Source organism: Lepisma saccharinum, chromosome 14 (assembly GCF_977018435.1).
Source record: "Lepisma saccharinum chromosome 14, izLepSacc3.1, whole genome shotgun sequence".
Taxonomy (NCBI): domain Eukaryota; kingdom Metazoa; phylum Arthropoda; class Insecta; order Zygentoma; family Lepismatidae; genus Lepisma; species Lepisma saccharinum.
The window spans coordinates 53,631,267-53,651,066 of NC_139242.1; the positions used below are offsets into that span (position 1 = coordinate 53,631,267).

General features: G+C 38.0%; 1 protein-coding gene across 3 annotated transcripts in view; it reads right to left on the reverse strand.

Annotated features, from left to right (window-relative positions):
- The window catches only part of roq (RING finger and CCCH-type zinc finger domain-containing protein roquin), a 62,352-nt gene that overhangs the window by 28,816 nt on the left and 13,736 nt on the right, over positions 1-19,800 (reverse strand). For all 3 annotated transcript variants that reach the window (XR_014443351.1, XM_083135607.1, XM_083135606.1), the window contains exons 4-10: positions 18,979-19,212; positions 17,983-18,158; positions 13,601-13,934; positions 6,376-6,607; positions 5,741-5,949; positions 3,013-3,223; positions 1,217-1,436 (exon numbers count right to left, since the gene is read on the reverse strand). Coding sequence is in view for 2 of the 3 variants with exons in the window: in XM_083135607.1 (XP_082991733.1) it covers positions 1,217-1,436; positions 3,013-3,223; positions 5,741-5,949; positions 6,376-6,607; positions 13,601-13,934; positions 17,983-18,158; positions 18,979-19,212 (1,616 nt within the window). In the remaining variant the exon portion in view is untranslated. The remainder of the gene's footprint in view (positions 1-1,216; positions 1,437-3,012; positions 3,224-5,740; positions 5,950-6,375; positions 6,608-13,600; positions 13,935-17,982; positions 18,159-18,978; positions 19,213-19,800) is intronic.

Consider the following 19,800-nt stretch of genomic DNA (forward strand, 5'->3'; position numbering starts at 1 on the left):
GATTAATTCTGCTGTAAATATTTGGGAAACAAAAATGGACCCCTTTTCACAGGAATAAACTTAATACTCTGGTAACTACATAAATGTGCTATTAGAAGGGATATGTTTATGTTGTGTAATAATCAATCAATCAAATTTAGGATTATATTCACAATTTTAAAACCAAAATGTCATTTCATATAGTGATTTTTCACCGGTATAACACCAAAATTTTATTTTATTTAATGCTATTGAACTGGAAATTGACAGTTTTTGAACCAAAATTTTGCTATTTTATTTACCAAAAATACATGCCTCTAGGTATTGACTGTTATTTACTAAATGACCTCAAGGCTGCAACACTTGTCAAGTGAATTCCACAACAGCATGTATGTCATTTTAAAGATGGCGCCTCCTGCATACACATGCACTAGCGAAGAGGAGTGGTTGGTTTCTTGTCATCTAGAAGCCTAAAACTTATAGGCATTCTACGGCAAATGAAAATTCAATGTCTCTATGTATGCTTACCACGCCAGCAAGTTTACAAATAGAGGAGGAAGTTCAACAGTCCGCATGCAGATGGGTGGAAAGACCTCCACGCTGGCTCATAAGTGACTGCACACAGATACCAAATATTCTTCTAACTCAGACTTGAAAATATATGTTGATCAGCAATGGGTATACACTAAAATTCAGCAAACTTGTGTAACCCTATATGCAGAAACCTACTGTTAAAAAACAAAAACGAATTAAAGTTTACATTTGACTCTCCCTCATAGTTTATTTTAAGTCACTTTTCTGGCACTTTTCACAAATCGTGATGATGGGAATGAATGGTGATAAGATGGGCGAATGGACAATCACAAACATATATGGATGACAGAACCTGAGCCCCACAGGGTCCAGATGCCACATCCTCATTGGTCTGCAAAATGCAGTGCAGGATACAGTAGGTGAAAGAGACATTGATATTTGGGTGCCCTCAGAAAGGGTGTCCCCTTGCACACCAAAAAGAGAAAGACTAGTAACTTGTCTTCCTCATCTGTGTGCAGTTCCATACAGACACATCACTGTCAATTTATAATGCTTATTTATATGCAACTTTGTACAGATAAGCAAGCAACAGAGACCATTCAAAAACATATAAGGCTACTGTACTACCTTTTGAATAATTTTCAACTAAGCTAAGACTTAGTATGCTGCAAGCTTTGTCTATTATCACATAACATTCAATTACCTTCTTGGTATTATTTACAACAGGCATAGCCCATCCTTGATTCACAGAATTTACAGTAGCCTGGGTTTTATTCTGTGAATTTTCCCATCCGGTGCGTGTCATAGTCCGAGCAGGTTCCATCTGTCTGTGTTCTGTCATTGGTGCTGGAGATCCATAATCTGGTTGAGGTGGAGTGGCATACAATGCCCCAGAGGTCATCATCATGTTCTGAGGGGCAGCACTGAAACAAATACGAAATCAAATATAAAACAAACCAGAAATATTTACCACACAAAAAACGTACCTGTACGCTAAAACTTGTAAATGCAATATTTGATGATAAGAAGTACCTTCTAATTTCAAGCTGTTTATATTCGCTAGCCAATAATATAGAATTTTGAATGCATGCATTTCGGTATATATAAATCGAAATCCAGACACTTTCTAGTTCAAAATTCTCTCTTCAGGAAACTAATCAGCTTAATTTGAAATGTGAACTCTTTAACAGGCAACAGAACTCTCACCCACTGGATCAAAGACAGAGTTAATATTTTGACAGACAGTTGAGGAAAGAACTGAGTGTCCACACAAGTAGACGGCATTTTGTCATTTGCGGCAATCCTAAGATCTTAGGAGCAGGTTTTACAATTATTCCACCAGCTTTTCTCTTGCACGTTAGGAGTATGAACTGAGATGAATATTTTAAAGTAAAGGTTGATGTCAGACAATTCCCACCACAGTTGACATGAAAATGTACTTTTCAACCACAGTCCCAACTGACATAGACATAAAAGCTGGTGATTTACTTAGATTTCATCAAACTTCAGTAAAACGCAATTATGCAATTTCATGCTATGGAAAGGTATGAACAAATAACACTGTTCTACACACATTTTGTCACAGAAATGAAAGTACCCATTCTTTACTAATCTGAGGATGCTGAACACTGAAATGACAACAATGAAACAAAAGTTCGATTGGCTCTCGTTTTGGTGTAACAGAAGATGGGATGGGGAGAGGGGGCACATTCAAGCGATCCAGCTTAGCTAGAGTATATATAGCAACACTGTTGATGGTTTAGCACGTCGCATTCCAGTATATCACGCCATCCTTTGTTGTTCCAGATTCCCTCAACATTGGCCAGTTTGCATTCTGTTGTGCAGTGTCTACAGAGTATTGTTATATTTCGTATATCCAGTATATACAGCGACATGGCAACACTGGTGGCTGTTTGGCAACGTAGCTTTCCAACAACAGCACTCCATTCCGACATGTCATGTATTCAGGGAAGTATTTCACCACCTTTGGCTTCTAGCAAACCCCCCAAGTTAACTAACTAACTCTCTAGCCATCGTAAACCTGAAGGTTTATGGCTGCGGCACACATATACATATTTATGAAGTTATGCCCACATTGCTTATGATTAATTGTTATATAACATGAATTATGCTTATCTTGAAATTAAGAGTCAATGCATTGCTTATGGGTAACATGAAATATGATGTAACTTCAAATTAAGAGTCAATCTTAGAAAAACAAGTGCATATTCGTGTTCAGGAGGTCAATTTCAGTACGAAACCGCTATTTTGCTTTCTGTAACAGAAAGAAAGTGAAAATTTGTAGAACAGTGTAACTAAAATATCAAATTATACTTACTTTAAAGATTATAGCACTGTGAGATTGAATTTTGTTGCTTTAAAAGCCAGTTGCAAACAATGTGTGTAGTACATTCTTATTCATATCGCACCTATGAATTCCCAACCAAATGACAAAATTAAATCCCTAAATCCCTATCCACAGTTTGCACTTCTGCTTACCTGTATATGTCCGGAGTAAACGTTCCTGGGGTGGCTGCAAACACTTGCTGTGGAGGTTGGTACAGGGGTGCTTGGTCTGCAGGAGGATATGTTGCATTGTATGGTCCATACTCATACCCTATCCGAGGAACTGCTACTCCAATTGGAGGACGAGCTACATTAGGAGCTATGGGAGGAGTTACTTGCATTGTTGGTGTTGGCCCCAAATATCCTAAAGATAGAAAATAATAACATATAATATTGAAGAAAAAAGGCTAATTCTGTGTGCTTATAGATAGTTGTCTTTACCCTTCAAAAATTGCACATACAGAAAGAAGCATTCCCTGTTCATTTAAAAAAATTAAGGCTGAGACAATGCCGATACCACTCGGGAGAGTAGGCTACAGCAGCAGCTCGTCTCATTTGTCCTTTTAAAAAGTTTGTTCACCCTTCCTTGTGACAGATTGGGAGGCCAGCACAAGAAGTTGCATAGCTTTTCCTACAAACACTGGATAACCTGACACCCTCCTGGGAAGCAGATGGCAAGATCAACGGCATGGGTAAGTGAAAGCTGAACCCAAATGTGACCATGTAACTGCTTAACTTAGTTATAAACCATTCATTGACAATTCTTGCTTGAAATCTCCTGGGGGTAACATAGGTGGTCATTTTAAAATCACACGCCATGCTAATGCCGGGTTAGGTGGATGCGGTTCTTGGAAAAGAGGAATGGAGGTCACTGTGAAATTAGCTATGTTTTATCTACGTTTAAGCGAGAAGTGGATTCAGCAATTTCTTCTTATCCTCTTACCTTCTGTGTCAGTCTTTTGTGTGACTGCTGGTATCGGTCGGGTTATTTATTTCTGCCGAGATTAGATTGGGACCTTACGGCTTTGAATCACAGTACTAAAGAAGATCGAGTTTGAGTTTCTGTTTCAAGTGCACTCTAAACCGCAGGTCCAGTTCCGATTAGCCTTACTGTGCATAAAGTGGACTTAAAACCGCAACTCAATCAATTAAAATGACTGGTTCGAATTTATTCTTCATTTATCGTATGAGAATCTTGGTAAATTTTATAGCATAATACATGATTAAGCATCCCCCCCCAAAAAAATGGTGGAAAATCAAAATGCACATGTTCTAGCAATATTAACAATTCTTGTGGACATTGGTAAAGATTTTATTTTCTATGAAAATATCACTCTCAATCACCCCCCCCCCTCAAGTTTCAAGCTAGGTTTACAGCATGGCTAGGTTTCGAGAACTGTACAACATACATACATTGATAGGGATGGGACAATAGGAAGATTTCGTCAATACCAACACCTGACATAATAAGAATCTGATGTAAAATCTCAAATATTCTGTGATAAATCTGAATGGTTCAATCATATAGAGTTTGTAACCAGGTGATTGTAATGGGCGTTGGCTTTGAAAAAGGAACTGCATATTTAGACATTTACTCTAGAAAACCAGTGCATGTTAATTATGACTTTATTCTAGGACTGAGCCGATACTCTTGTATAGGTTCAATTTTCTTCGCTGATACCATCAGACACCATGGATTTTGAGTGGCTAGAGCGGTGAAGAGAAACAACTCATTTGCCAAGATTTGTCCTCGTTAAAGCTTCGTTCACCCTTCCGTTAGGGTCCCGCCCAGGAATTCCCCAAGAAATGCTGCACCCTCCTGGGAAGCAGATGATAAGATCAAAGGGAAGACTAAAGTGAAAGTGCTGACAAAACATGACATTGAAGACATGAAACTGCCTTGTGGTCTGGTCAATGCCATGTGGAAATAAAAGAAACCATTCATAACCAATTCTTGCTTGCAAACTTGTGGGGTAAGAACGTGGACATTCTTAAAACCAATATTATCATCATTCTAGGCTCATTACGGAGTTCTTGGAAAAGCAGTGAATGTTGCTATGGGAGGGAGGGTTGTGGATTTTCTTCTTGTGCTCTACCTTTCTGTGTGACTGCTGGACGATACAGACACTGCAGTAACTTGTTTTTATTGCAAATGACAGAATAGTGGACAGCAGGGCATGTTCAGAGCAGGTCAAATGAGCATTAATAAATATATATCTGCATTTGTATATAGTTTTAAGTAGTTTTCCTTTCGCTCCAAGTTAATCCAAACAACAAGAATGTTGTTTACATGAAATGGAGCAAGGACACCAAAGATTTTTCGATGTAATTGCAACATTTTAAAAAGTCTTGCAACATTTCAAAAACTTCGTCTTCTGTTTGCATCCTCTGGGGGTAGAAAGAAGTTCACATAAAATGTCACAAGACATTTTAAAGTGCTATAAAGCTACATGAGAATAATTTGGGAGTTACTTAATGTCAATAGAATGTGATGTGATGAGTTTTATGACTCAGTAGTTAGCATTTGTTATTTTATACTGGAATTATACGAGTATCGGTATCGGTTGGAATCGGTCAGGGTATCGGCTCAGCCCAACTTTATTCACAAACACATTAACTAAGTTTCCCAAAACACTTTGATCCGCACAAGTATCAGCTGGTAACCATGATTAAATTCCAACTCATTTACTTTTAAAAGTAATCTTCCGAAGACTTCTTACGGAAATTACACAATAAAATTATACATAATATTACTGACAAACAAATGCATCAATATGCCTATTAATCAACAGATCAGAATCTGTGTCATCTCTACAAATGACAAAATCATAATAACAATTCTAAGACAAATAATAATAATAATAATAATACTAAGACTCACCTTCTCTCATGGCTGTATTGTCAAAGGATGCAGGTGTGATAGTTGGTGTAGTGGTAGAGTACAAGAGATCATCTGTCTGAACAAACACTTTATCTTTACTGTGGAAATCATTCGTCTGCTTATCAGGCTTATTGGTATGTACGTGATCTACATTCTTGGTTAGGTTTGTATTGTTCCTGGAATTTGCCTTTCTATTTTTAGCCCTGTATCTTAAAAAATACAATCAATTAATACTAAATATAGCAACCTATGTCTTGATATTTTTAGCTGTGAAACTATAATGAAACATATCCTTTAAGGAATAAAAACAACTTAAAAAATGCATAGTTTTGTAACAATTTGAGGATAGGATTTAAAACTATTATTGTTACTACCTGACAGTACTTAATAATTGCAGAGCTCATATCTAAAACAACATTTTCTTTTAGTACCCTGAAGTAACACTATTTTACAGAGCTCAAACTATTTCTTGCGTACTTACTCAAAATTTAAAAAAAATCTTTACCACTGGCACTAGATCATCATTTTCAATTATTGACAGAATATCTGATATTAGAAAAGAATTGGGAACTGCATATTTATATCAAGGTTCCAATACATATATAGTTATATAATGCGTTTAACAAACTACTTACTTCTCCAGTTCCTCATCTGAATGAGCAAATGTACAATTACTGCCACGAGGGCAACTTCCTCGCAGTGTAAGATCTCTGCACATGCTGATTTTGTATTTGGCATTATGGGGATGGCCTGGCTCCTGAAGTTTGCGGCTGCCGTGATGTTGAATGAATTCAACCAACCCTGTTACAACTACCCTCACAGCCTCTAATGCACCCCTGCACTCACACCAGGCAGGAACACTTGATTCTGTAAGGAGAGGGAACATACAAATACTATAAATACACTTTGTAACACTACAAAAGTGGTGTACATCAAAGCATGCACAGATAACAGTAATTTCATTTTAGCCAAAAAAAAAAGTATTTTGAAGCCATAATTTACTCTATCTTCATAGTTCAGGAAATTTAAAATTAAACATTTCTACATATTCGGGCTCCTGTTTTGGCGATTTGCCATGGTCGGCCAGGTCCCCTGACTTGACTGCTACAGATTCTTTCCTTTGGGGATATTTGAAGTCATTGGTTTATGTGAATAAACCAGATACGTTACATCAACTAAAAGACAATATTCAGCATGAAATTGAAAACATTTCCCCGCAGATTTCCAACACCATGGAAAATGCAATAAAATGAGCCCAAATTTGAATCAATTCGAATGGTGGTCATTTATTGGATGTTATCTTTAAAAATTGAGGACATAAAACTTAAAAGTATCAATAAAAGTTTAACACAAAAAACCTACTTGTTTAATTTAAAACTCAAGCTATAGGCTAAGAAAATCAGGTGATGACTTTTGCACCACCTTGTATTAACACCCACACGTATGCAGGCATACACTGGCACACACCCATAGTTAGTTATGATTAAGGATTATAATTAATAGATTTTGTGGTACATTGACACACAGCATAGTTAGGATTACTATGATGAGATTTAGAGAATCAGATCCAGAAGGGCCATCTCTGTACACCAGCCCTCATTTTGTTGTTTACACTATAGAATCCGATCGATTCAGCATAATGTCCTAAACTAATTGAATGCTAAACCCCCATGGGTCAATGTAATCATAACCATGCCTTAAGGCCTATATATATATATATACGTATTAATCCTTGTATCACGTATATTCTTTATTTGTTTTGTTGCTTATTAAATCAAATGTTTGCTTTATCTATTATTCCTCTGATCATAGGTATCATATGAGTTCACTGTGACTATCAGTAAGGTAATAAACTAAAGATCTTATTTTAAGATTAAGCATTAAGAATGCCAGGAGCTATACTGAATGAGACGTTTGGACAATCACATTCAATGTAAGTATCGTATATCCCATACAGACACACTCACATCCCTCTTTTTCATCTGTTTAACACCTCTCCCACAGATACATTCCCCCCTTTACATTCTAATTGTGAAGTCATTAAGTTTATGTACCAAGGTAAGGCTAGTCCGTAGGCATATAAGAAAGGTATGTCTCCTACTCTTCCCGTGAACTCCGTATAAGGATAAGCTAGGTAGAGTAGAGTGACCAGCCGACGATCCCCGCCACACAGGGAATTCCTTAAGTTGCTAAGGTAATTCACATGCCCCTGTGTGTCTGTTACACTCCAGAATGTGACAATACCATATTTACTCATGATAATGCACACTTTTTTGCAAAATTCTTGCCCCCAAAAACTATGATGCATATTATACACGGAAAAATTCAGACAGCCAATATTAAAATCACACATCACTATGTCACTGCATATAACATGCATTTGTCAACAGGCACAAATACAAATTACCAGGTTGGATTTCTTAAGTAATAATATTTTTTTTAAAAAAAAACACTATAAAAACAAAATGGCTATTTTTTCATGATATTTTACTTTGTAACAAAATGTTTTGCAACACCGAGAAAAGTCACGCTGCAGATTTCAAGCATTCACCTCCCGTCACGTGAGATGCGTATCAGTGGCATTTGTCAGGCGAGAAATAATAGAAAATAACTTCCTGAGAACTGCAAATCCATAACATAATTTTGATCTTGCTTACAAAAGTGAAAACATTGGGATGCTAAACACAGTGGCGGGAGCTTGGGAGGTGGTGTGGGTTGACGATTCATTGTATACACAAGACAACATTCTCATCTTAGTCCACATAGCAAGAGGTGACTTATTGAACATGTATCATATCATTCGTTATTGATTAGCATCGGAACAGCTTTACAACCTACAACTAAGAAAGCCATTTCTTGAACCTGAATTGTACTGCACATGATATATGAGATATGTTTTTTGCTTTTCCCCATCAAAAACCAGGGTGCATATTATACTTGCGTAAATATGGTAATACATCTTTTTCATTTATAATTATTTGTTGATTCACATGAGGAACTCTATGAAAAAAAAAAGTAGTTTAAAATGTTAATCTCTATATTAGGGCTGAGCCGATACCGATGTATCGTTTCAATTTTTTTTCACCGATATCAAATGTTGATTGATAGATCTGCTTTATTTTACTTTGCTTTTTGTGCCACTTTTGGCTAATTTGCAAAGATGGGAATCAGTGATGATATCATGAAATTGATGAATGTACACTCACAAACATCCATGCCCAGGCCAGGATTCAAACCCTGGTCACCTGGCATCGTAGCATGATGTGCTAACCGCTCTGCCACGGAGGCGATGATACCAAAGATTTTGAGTGGCTAGAGCGGCCAAGAGAAACATCTCATTTGTCAACATTTATCCTCCTCAAAAGTTCGTTCACCTTTCCTTGTGACAGATTGGGGTCCCACACAAGAATTCCATGTACATATCCGAAAATGATGCACGCTATTGGGAAGAAAATGACAAGATCAAAGGCAGGGCTAAAGAGAAAGTGCTGCACCCAAAAGTGACATTGAAGGCATGTAACTGCCTGGTGGTCAACGCTATGTGGATATAATAGAACCCATTCATTGCCAATTCTTGCTCGCAAACTTGTGGGTTAAGAACGTCACATTATCAAAACCAGCATTATTTTAATCCTACGCTCATTCCGGAGTTCGTGGGAAAGGGATGAATGTCACTGTGGGATGGAGGGTTGTGGATTTTCTTCTTGTGCTCTTACCCTTCTGTGTGACTGCTGCCCGATCCCGACACTGCAGTGACTTGATTCTATTGCAAATGACAGAGAATAATGGATAGCAGGACAAGTACAGAGCTGCCAAATGATATTTAAGTATATATATCTGTATTTGTGTATATTTTTACATCACTTTCCTCCCTCCACAGGTTAATCCAAACAATAAGAATGTTGTTTACATTTGTATTTATATTGCATTCCTTGTGCAAGCTGTAAGCTATACGCACTACAAACATTTTATTTTACACACTATAACTTTCTCTGGCAGGGACATAATAATACACTGATTTTTTTGATATAATACTTTAACAATGCTTGCAACATTTCAAAAACTTCTTCTCTTTCCTTCTTTGCATCCTCTGGGATTAGAAAGAAGTTCACATAAAATGTCATAGGACATTTTAAGTAATATAATGTTATATGAGAATAATTTAGGAGTACAGTCAAACCCCGATTTTACATTTTTCAGGGGCCTGTAAATAAAAAAACGTAAAATGCTGGAAACTTAAAAAATGGGAAAGTATAAGAGAGGGGTGAAACTCAAGTGTCAGTAAGAAAGGACTACACAATCGACTTTTTACGAGGTATATTGTGTCAAAAATTATTTAACAACAGGAAAGAAGTATGACAATGAATTTCTAAGGGAAAAAAGGAAGATGTGCTGTGAAAGTCCATGACGGATTAACGGGACCCACTTTCGAGGATAGGGACGGTGGATGACTGCTTCTAACTATTAGGTTCAGTTTATGCATCTGATGAAATATGGATAAAGGTGTTTAAAAGGTGGGAAGTAGGTAAGAAAAACAAAACTGGATTTCATGTCACGCTGGAGGTAATTCACGCAGCCCAGAAGACACGGGATTTCAAGTAGAAAATGACGTAAGGATACGGCAGAGGGGAGGGGAGGGGAGCTACGTAGGAGAGGAATAGCCTTGGAGAACTTCCTGCATTATATAAGAAAGAAAATCGGGTAGCAACACAGGTGATCGAGGGGAGGGTGTTTTTACAGTTTTAGTTTCAACCTTTATATGTTTTCAGAGGCTTTTTTTTAAAAAAGAATGAAATGGGCATGGAAAGTTTTATTGAGACATGGGCAAGTTTTTAACAATTCCTTAACCATTTGAAACCTTTTACCTTATTCCTTGTTCAACGTAAATTGACGCGGCATGTAGCAATAATACGTGCCAAGGAAGAAGCCTGAAGAAGGGAGCAGTAGAGCCCCGAAACGTTGCTTTTACAAACGGAACATACTCACATAATGGAAGTAAACACTTTTTTATATTTTATGAAATACTATTTAGTAAAGTGAGTAATTCACACCTGCGCAAATATGAATTATGCATCTGATTGTGTGAGATCTCCGTTTACTCTGTAAACTGGTAATTAGTTGCTATTTTTAGAAGTCCCATGTAATTGGAGGGGTATTGATCATTTGTAGCTGGGTGCCAAGCATTTTTATATACAGTAATCAAAGTGTCCTGAAGACATACAGAATGGTTCAGATTCCACTTGAGCTGCATATGTATCCAGTCCAGATCAGCCCAACAGCATGAAGAGTACAAAACAAGCTTTATCAAACTTATGCATGTTTAGACGTCACAATAAATTATCAGTGACATGAGCAGGATTTTCGAAAGGGGGGATGGGGTTACGTATACTTCTTTATAGTAAGCAGTCCTCACTTTGCAATCTTTTTTTTTTTTTTTAGAAATACTGGCCAGAGGGAGGGAGGCTTATGACCCTCATCAACCCCGTTTAGCTACATCCATGTTAATGGACGATTTATTATTGGATTTAGAAGTCTTGCCGAGGGCAAACAACCTTTCCACCAATAGTTTCCCCGTAAATAACGTGTTTAATTTTTCTCTCTCTTTATTTGTCTTCAAGTGAACGTTTAATATTGTGTGGTTTATTTTCAGCACGTGAATTGTTCTGATAATAAGCAGCGATTATATTATTCTTAGCATCATGTGCATTTCCTTCCTGCACTGCTCTGTTTGTTCAAGGTGTTTGTCAGATGGAAGAACAAGAAGAAACAAAATAGGTTGTCCTTTTTCTTTTTCAACTCCTCGCTTTGTACCTGGTGCTCCTGTCTCCTAAAGATTCAAAACAATGTCCTTTTTCTTTCCTGCAGAGTGGAAGAGTCATAGCTCTGGAGTCTCAAGACAAAACAGTGGCGCCTGTAGCCAGCTGCTCACAGACACCCCTCCCTCCGACCAGTTTGTAACGGGTGAAAGGGGAAGGGGGAGACAAACAGGTGGTGGAGCAGAGAAAATGCAGTTGAACAAGTCTTATCAGAAGTGTGCTCATTCCGGGCCAAGTTGCAGAAAGAAAAAAGGAGTGGGGGAGGGGGGAAGATCACTGATTAGACACTCCCATGCTGTCATGTCAATGCTTTGGACATATGAGCAAGATATCCGACGCCGGGCATTAAAGAAAGTGAAAAGGGTTGAATCTTTCAATTACTGCATAGCTGTGCACAGTGGCAAATAAATGAGCTCCTGTGGACGGAAGGAGGTTTTTTTTTCTTTTTGCTGGCCCTATGCTATGTTCGTTGAATGTGTGTATTCAGGTTCTAAAGCAACAACGTAATTTTAGACATCACAGGAAAGGAGACGGGAGATCGCTTATCAGTTATGTTAATTGGTTAAGATGTCTTGTGTAAAGGGCTCTCACTTCCACACGAGGAAGAAAATCGGGGCAGAAACACTTGGCACTTTTCAATAATTACAAGTGATGATACCATAGGGGGCACGAGGAAGCAAACGCCCCTTCCCCCTGCAAATGAGAACAACAAGGTAAAGTTTCCCATGCACTTTGCACCATGCTGTGACACACATATATACATAGGGGGATGTGGGAGATGGTGTGATCAGCACCATGCTCTGGCCACCTTTACCCCACATATTCTTCATTCCCCCCCAATTTGATGATGTGATCAGCACCACGCTTGGGCAGCCCCCTTGCTATTTTGCACCAAATACGCATTTTAATGGCATTTAGATGTGCAATAAATTTGGCTGCTCTCAGAAAATACTGCCGCACCCCTGGTTTATTCACTAATTTTTCCTGGCCCCATCACTTTACAACATACGAGTTATGCAATATGTCTAGAGAAAACATTCTCTGCCTCATGTAAAAGAATCATTTATCTCAACTTTGACCCCCCCTCCCCCCCACAATTGATTTGACACAAATATTTTTTCAGTCAGTGAGTAAAATATCGCCCTATCTGTCAATAGAAAAAAAAATGATCACTTTAGCTTGTGCGTTTTCAGCTTCATTCTGATAATCAAATGATATAGCGTCCATGAAAAAACTTCGCTATTCAGTAAAAGGAATACTGTACAGCATTTACTTTTTGTATTGTCTCATATAAATTAGTGACAGTGTTTATACCTTTGTGTTTTGTGTTTTTAGTTTCATTTTCATACTTAATGAAGCAACAATCAACAGTTGCATTTGTGAGTGAAGGTAAAGAAAGTAGACGAAACCTGTCGAGAAAAACATCACGTTGTCGGTAAGTACTAAGTAGGCCAGATGTAGTTTGTTTTTTAAACATGGTTTAAACTACCTTATAACTAATTTTAATGTATGGCCGTACCCTATATAGGATTTATTGTTCTTTTTTGTATTACTTCAGTTCATTCGGTCACTTTTTAGTTCGGCCTACGGTTTGGTCTTGAGGTGGCTGAACTAGAGGGTGCCTACTGTATCGATATCAGTTGGAATCAGTTAAGGTATCTGAATCGGTATCGACTCAGCCCTACTATATATATCTTTCTCATGCATGTGGCGATCCCACACACATACACACTCACTCACTCACTTTTGGGTAGAAGAGAAATACTAAGGTTCTCTAAATAGTTATAATAAATTTCCACGTTATAAGCTAAGTTACAAGCTATAAGTTATAAAAAATGATCATTTGCTTAGAAACAAACAAACAAAAAAACCTAAGGCCCAAATTCACTGAAAACAAGTCATGCCTGTTGGTGTAGTATAGTATAAAATAATTAATAAGAGTCTTTTTTTAAAACAAATGAGATATGCAACAAAAATATTACAAACAATAAATGAATAACTATTAAAAGAAATTACTTAATGTACTTTTGATGTAATTTCTTACCTGGGCTAGGATCTATGGCCGCCAACAGTTCCAAATGAGGCCTCAGCGTTGAAAGATTTCCTGGGTCTCCAGTGCGTTGTAAAGCTATAACCAGTTCTTGTACAGACTGCGCAAATGACTGAGGAGTTTGTAGTTTATCTATTATGCTCTGCATGTGTGACTTGTGAGCAGTGTCCCCATATAAAAGTGCTGACCACTGATCAGGAGCAATTCGAAGGCCAGCTTCTGTGGCAATTTGTACAATTTGAGCATCATGTTCGCGTCTTAGTGCCTCGTAAGTTCTAAATTCTTCCTTAAGTTGCATCAAAGAAGAGTCACCTTCCCGTTTGGAAACCTACAACAAAATACATAAATATTTTTAATTACCATGTAAAAAAAGGTAAAGTGTTCCCCTGTGCATAGCACCATGCCATGAAAGCGTATAGGGGGTGTGGGAGTAACGCCCCACACTTTCTTGATCCGGTCGTGACTGGGGGTGATGTGATCAGCATCACGCCCCTGACTGCCTTTACCCCCCAGGGTTTCCCCCAGGTACCCATGTTATTCGACACTGGGTGGGTGCCGGGGCCGCTTCCAACGTTAGAAAAGTTCCCGGATTTGAACCGGCCGGGGATCGAACCCAGGACCTTTAGCATGGCAGTCAGACGCGTTACCGACTGAGCCACCGTGGCCACCTTTAATTACCAAGTAGTCATGATATGAGGGGGTTCATAGCACAAGTGGAAATGGAGTTACATGTTGAACTTAGAACTGTGAAGTATCAACATTTCAATGCTCGAGATAAGTATCTCCTAAGTTTGAAATTCTTGTTCATAGAGGCACCACTGTGCTTGCGCTCCAACAGCTAAACAAAGTAGTAACTTATATAAATGTGCCCTTTTTCTCAAAACTGTCTTCAATGGGATTACGTCACTTGTGCTCTGAACCCCTCATATAATGGATGCACATGACGATTCATGAAAAACTTAGGCAGCATGCATCTGGTCAAGTTCTGCTTATATTCACAATGTAGTTCTTTGTATTCAGAATATCCATTTGGGTAAAAGAATGACTTACTGTAAATAGCACATTATATATTTTTTCAAATCACAAAGAAATAATAAAGTATCTAACAGATGGTGTTATAATCCATATCTGTGCATGTATTTTCTGTATTTATTCAGTAAATAATACATCATTTTAATAAATACATACTGTTGTGTTACTTATTCACATGATATTTAAATTTTAAATACTATCCCAAAACTGCAGTCCACAAGAAATCAAACGTAAACAAGGAATAATTTTAGATAAGTATCCATGGGCATGAACAATACACACAATTGTTTATTTAGGGCTTGACATACTCTAATTGGGACTAGACGTATAGTTTAAACCACTGTGCAATGCGTCTCCACCAGACACTACAAGGCAATAGTGTTAGCACTATGTCTTCAGAGGACCAATACACAAGTGAGGATTTTCCAGTCATCTATGGCTCTGCTCCAACATTTGACATTCACATGTATTACAAACAACTGTATGTTCATATTAAGGATGGCCAAATCAGGATATCTGATACTCTGATTACACTGTGCGACAATGAAAATTGCCGCAGAACAAAAACATGTGATTCCTATGTAGTTCAGTGCCCTGATGACAATAGTGAAAACAGTTTTTCGCTATCACCTAAACTTTTCTCTGGAAACACAATTTCATCAGTGCACGACTGCATGTTATTGTTGTTGCGACGCTTATCAGCACAGCCTGTTACTAGGGTTCGACAGTGCATAAGAGAGGGGGTGGAGGGGGAAGGGATACGTAACCACTTGGTTGAGGTATAGTGGAGTTGTAGTTATTTGCATCAGTCAGTGTCTGTTCCTGCAGTTCGTGTCGTGCAAAACTCCTAACGTGAAGAATACTGTTTATGCGTGTTCGCGAGTTTCTTGTGTTCAGCAATGTCTAGGAAGTTTAGTTAATTCGCCAAACCCTTTCTGTTATGTGTGTGGCGAGTTTACGACGAAGTCCCAAAGACATCCCATTTCCACGCTCATCAAAAAAGCGTAAGATTTGTATTTTAAATCAAAAGGAAAAGAGGGTAAGTGTTGGGCACCACAGAACTGATGCCCACGTTGCTCCCGCTATTTAAGAGACTGGTTGCATTGAACCCACCCATTTATGCCATTTTCCGTACCACAGTTGTGGAGGGAACCTACAGACCACGTACCAGATTGCGACTTTTGTTTAACGAAAGTAACAGGAATCTCAAGTAAATCAAAACAAACAGTTTCATATCCAAATTTGGAATCTGCAATGCGCCCAGTTCCGCATTCTGATTCTCTCCCAGTTCCAAAACCACCAGCGGAGTGGACACTAGAAGATGAAAAAGATGATGGTAGTGACCAACCAATAGATCACGAAGATCTTGATTACATGCCATCTAAATCATAGCCTCAACCACAACCATTGTTACAGGTAGAATTGAATGATCTTGTAAGTGATCTAAGTCTTTCAAAAAGGCAAGCTGAATTGCTTGGGTTTGTCTTCAAGAAAAAACCTACTACAACCAAACCCTTGTATATATTTCCGTAAATGACAGTTTGGTCTTTCCACTTTTTTCTCAATGATTCACAATCCAAAAAAATGGCACCTTTTCATAGATTCCTCAAAAAGTAGTCTCAAAGCTGTTCTTTTGCATAATAGAAACGAGAAACCTTCGATACCAGTGGTCCATCCCATTCAGTTAAAAGAAACCTACGAGAAAATGAGACTACTTCTGAAGTATATTGGCTATTCAAACCACAAATGGAAAATCTGTGGTGATCTCAAAGTTCTGGGGTTGTGCTGGGAATGCAGACTGGTTACAGAAAATATTGCTGTTTCTTGTGTTACTGGGACAGTAAGGCAAGGAAAGACCATTATGTTGTGAAACAGTGCCCTTCGAGAGAAAGCTTCAGTCTGGGAGAAAAATTTATTGACAAAGACAGTGTGCTCTTACCACCACTCCATATGAAATTGGGCTTCATGAATAATTTTGAGAAACAATGGACAAAGATGGCAGGGGTTTTCAATTTTTACTGTCCAAATTTCCTACGATTAGTACTGCAAAAATTAAAGATGGTATTTTCATTGGGCCTCAGATTTGTGACTTGATGAAAGACATAACCTTTGAAGAGTTGCTGACAGATAATGAGAAGGCAGCTTTGCTTGCCTTCAAAGATGTTTGCAACAATTTTTTGGGTAACGTCAGTTGTGACAATTACAGGGACCTGACGGAATGCATGCTGGACTGTTAGCAGGCTATGGGGTGCAACATGTCTTTGAAAGTACATTTCCTGCATTCTCATTTCGATTTTTTCCCGCCTAATCTCTGAGATGAGACATGACATAGCGAGCGATTCCACCAAGATATTGCTGCCATGGAGAGACGATATAAAGGAAGATGGTCACCAAACCTTTTGGCAGATTACTGCTGGACACTCCTATAAGAAGTTTCACCATCTACCCAAAAGCAGAAAGTTTCCAGGACACGTTTCTAACTTGTAGGCACATTTCAAGCTTTTCGCAGCCTTTTCATACCTTTTTTTATGTTTTGTAATACAAACAATTAATTTTGTTCCATGATCTGTATTTTATCCAGCTACAGGTTCCTCCTGTACTGTAATGGAGTCATTTCCAAGTGTCGCGAAAGTTGCTACTTCGTTTTTCATGAATTACAATATATTGCTAATTATATAAAATATACGCTAAGTGGTACATGGGCTAAATGGTACATGTGGCGTATCTTTTCCAGAAAAATTGGTACGTGATGGAACATTTCTGATGTCATTTTCGTAATCAGCGTATTTGATTTAGTAAAGAACACCTTCTTTCATCTCGCGGCAAGACACAAAGTTCAAATTTGTTGCACTGTGTTATCTGAGTTTTCTGGATATCCAGATTATCTGAAATGTCCTGATATCTAAATATGTGCATCATCCAGACAGTTTTATTGTTTATTTGTTATACAAGCTGTTCACATATTCTTTCATTTGTCACTTTTATATTTCACAGTATGGATTTTCTACAAATCATTCATCAAATCTGTTCTATCCATACATCTGAATTCTCCAAAATGGATATTGTATAATTTGAAATCCAATCCAGAGATTTTGTGGCCATCCCTACAAACGCCGTACTCTTTTATGAATGAAGACATTAAATTGTGCAATGCGGAAGTGCGAAATTTTCTAAATTTCACGTAAGTAATTTTAAACTGCGTTTACCACAACCATTATGAAAACTATAGTATATTTCACTTAAAATAGAATGACAAAATTGAAGCAAAAGTACTGAATGCCAACTTAAGATTCATCTTTATTTTACATGATGTTCTATTCAACATCTAAGAATTAAACACATACCTTGAAGCATGATGCTCTGTAGAGAAGCTGTACAACATGACCAATGCTTGTCTTAGAGGCCTGTGGAAAATGGGGCTCCAACCTCTGCACAACAAACATGACCAACACTTTCCGAGATAAAGCTGAGCCATCTTCCAATGCTAGGAGTACAAGTTTTAAAACTTCTTCTTGCATTGCTGTAAAAAACATTTGAATTTGTTAGTATCAACTGATTTTTTAACTGCCTATCTTCAATAGACTCATGCGCGACACTCGTAAGTTTTATGAAAGTAAAAAACTTCTTACGACAACACGTGCCAGCAATATACTTGTTAAAAAAAACACACAAATAGCATGATAAAAGATACTTTATGAGTTTTTTGTTGAAAAGTCAAGTAAATAGTGAATAGATTATGCAATTTTTTAATTTACACATTAAGCACAGCAAGACGTTGGAAATGCACAATTTATGGAAATTCCTTCATTGGATCCATAAAATTACTGATAATTTTTTTATAGAAAAACTTCATTGGTAAAATTATTAATATTAACTGGTTAATTGAATTTTTGTTTTAAATACACTTTATACACAGATAGTCTAATCGGGACTAGCTCTACAGTATAAAGTGGGATCCAAACCAGTGTGCAATGTGCCTCCACTGGGTATCAAACACTGGACCTCTTGATTACAAGGCAACAATGTAATCACTATGCCATCGAGGCAACACTAATGATACACCAATATATCTACACTATTAGGCAACACTGATACACTACAGCATAATCCAGTCCATCCATACAGAATATTAAAAGAGCTGCCAGTCAATTTACCACACAATGCTGACCCAGAATTAACAACAAACTATTCAAATTGCCAGTACTGTTAATTAAATGTGAACTGACATATTTCCATGATGATATTATCAAGATACTAATGCAGTTGACACCAAGTCAGACGTGTGACATGCATATGTTAATATCATGACGTAAACTGCTTTGAACAGACATTCAACTTACCTGGTCCTAAAAATTGGCAACCACGAGCTCGCACAGCTGCCCATAGGTTAGCTGACAACTGCTGAGGGTTCTGATGCTGTAAGATCAATTCTGTTACTGTTCGTTCTCCCAGAGAACGGGCTGCTCGCATAGCACGAGACCGGCCTTCCTCTTCCATCAACTGGCAATTGATGAGGGTCACAAGCTTGCGTTGCATAGGTCGCGAGAGAACGCTGATTCCCCCGCTCCCATTCCCTGTAAAATTAAGAATAAAGAATGGAAATATAATTTCAATTTAATGATACAAGTTCTTACATTTTTCAATTGAAATTTCAATGCTTATACTCAAGGAATGTCCGATATGAAAATTTTGCCCATACTAATAAAATACCAATGTTCTACAGGCATAAATTCACTAATCTTCAATGAAGAATCTGAATAGTTTATTTACCTTCTTAATTGCACGTGCATCCTCCTCCGTAGCCGAGTGGGTTAAGGCGTTCACTCAACTTAAGATCGTTTGCTGCCGGACAGCGTAGGTTCGGCTCTGGTCGGAATTTATTCGGCCTACGTATAGGGCCGGTGGCAACCCACCATCGTGAGGAAATTGGGGAGGTTCGAATGAGTAAGCATAATCCGGTCCTGGAAACCTACTATAACGGCTGGGAATACGTCGGGCTGACCCCCCGGCTATTCCAATACTGGTTGCAGATCTCCACGCTTAGAGGTGACGAAGGAAAGCGTGGGAGAGAGACCGGCAGGCGGTAGGTAAGCCAAGGCCCTTCAGGGCTGTTGCGCAAGGATTATTATTATTATTAATTGTGTGTGCGTGTGTAATACGCA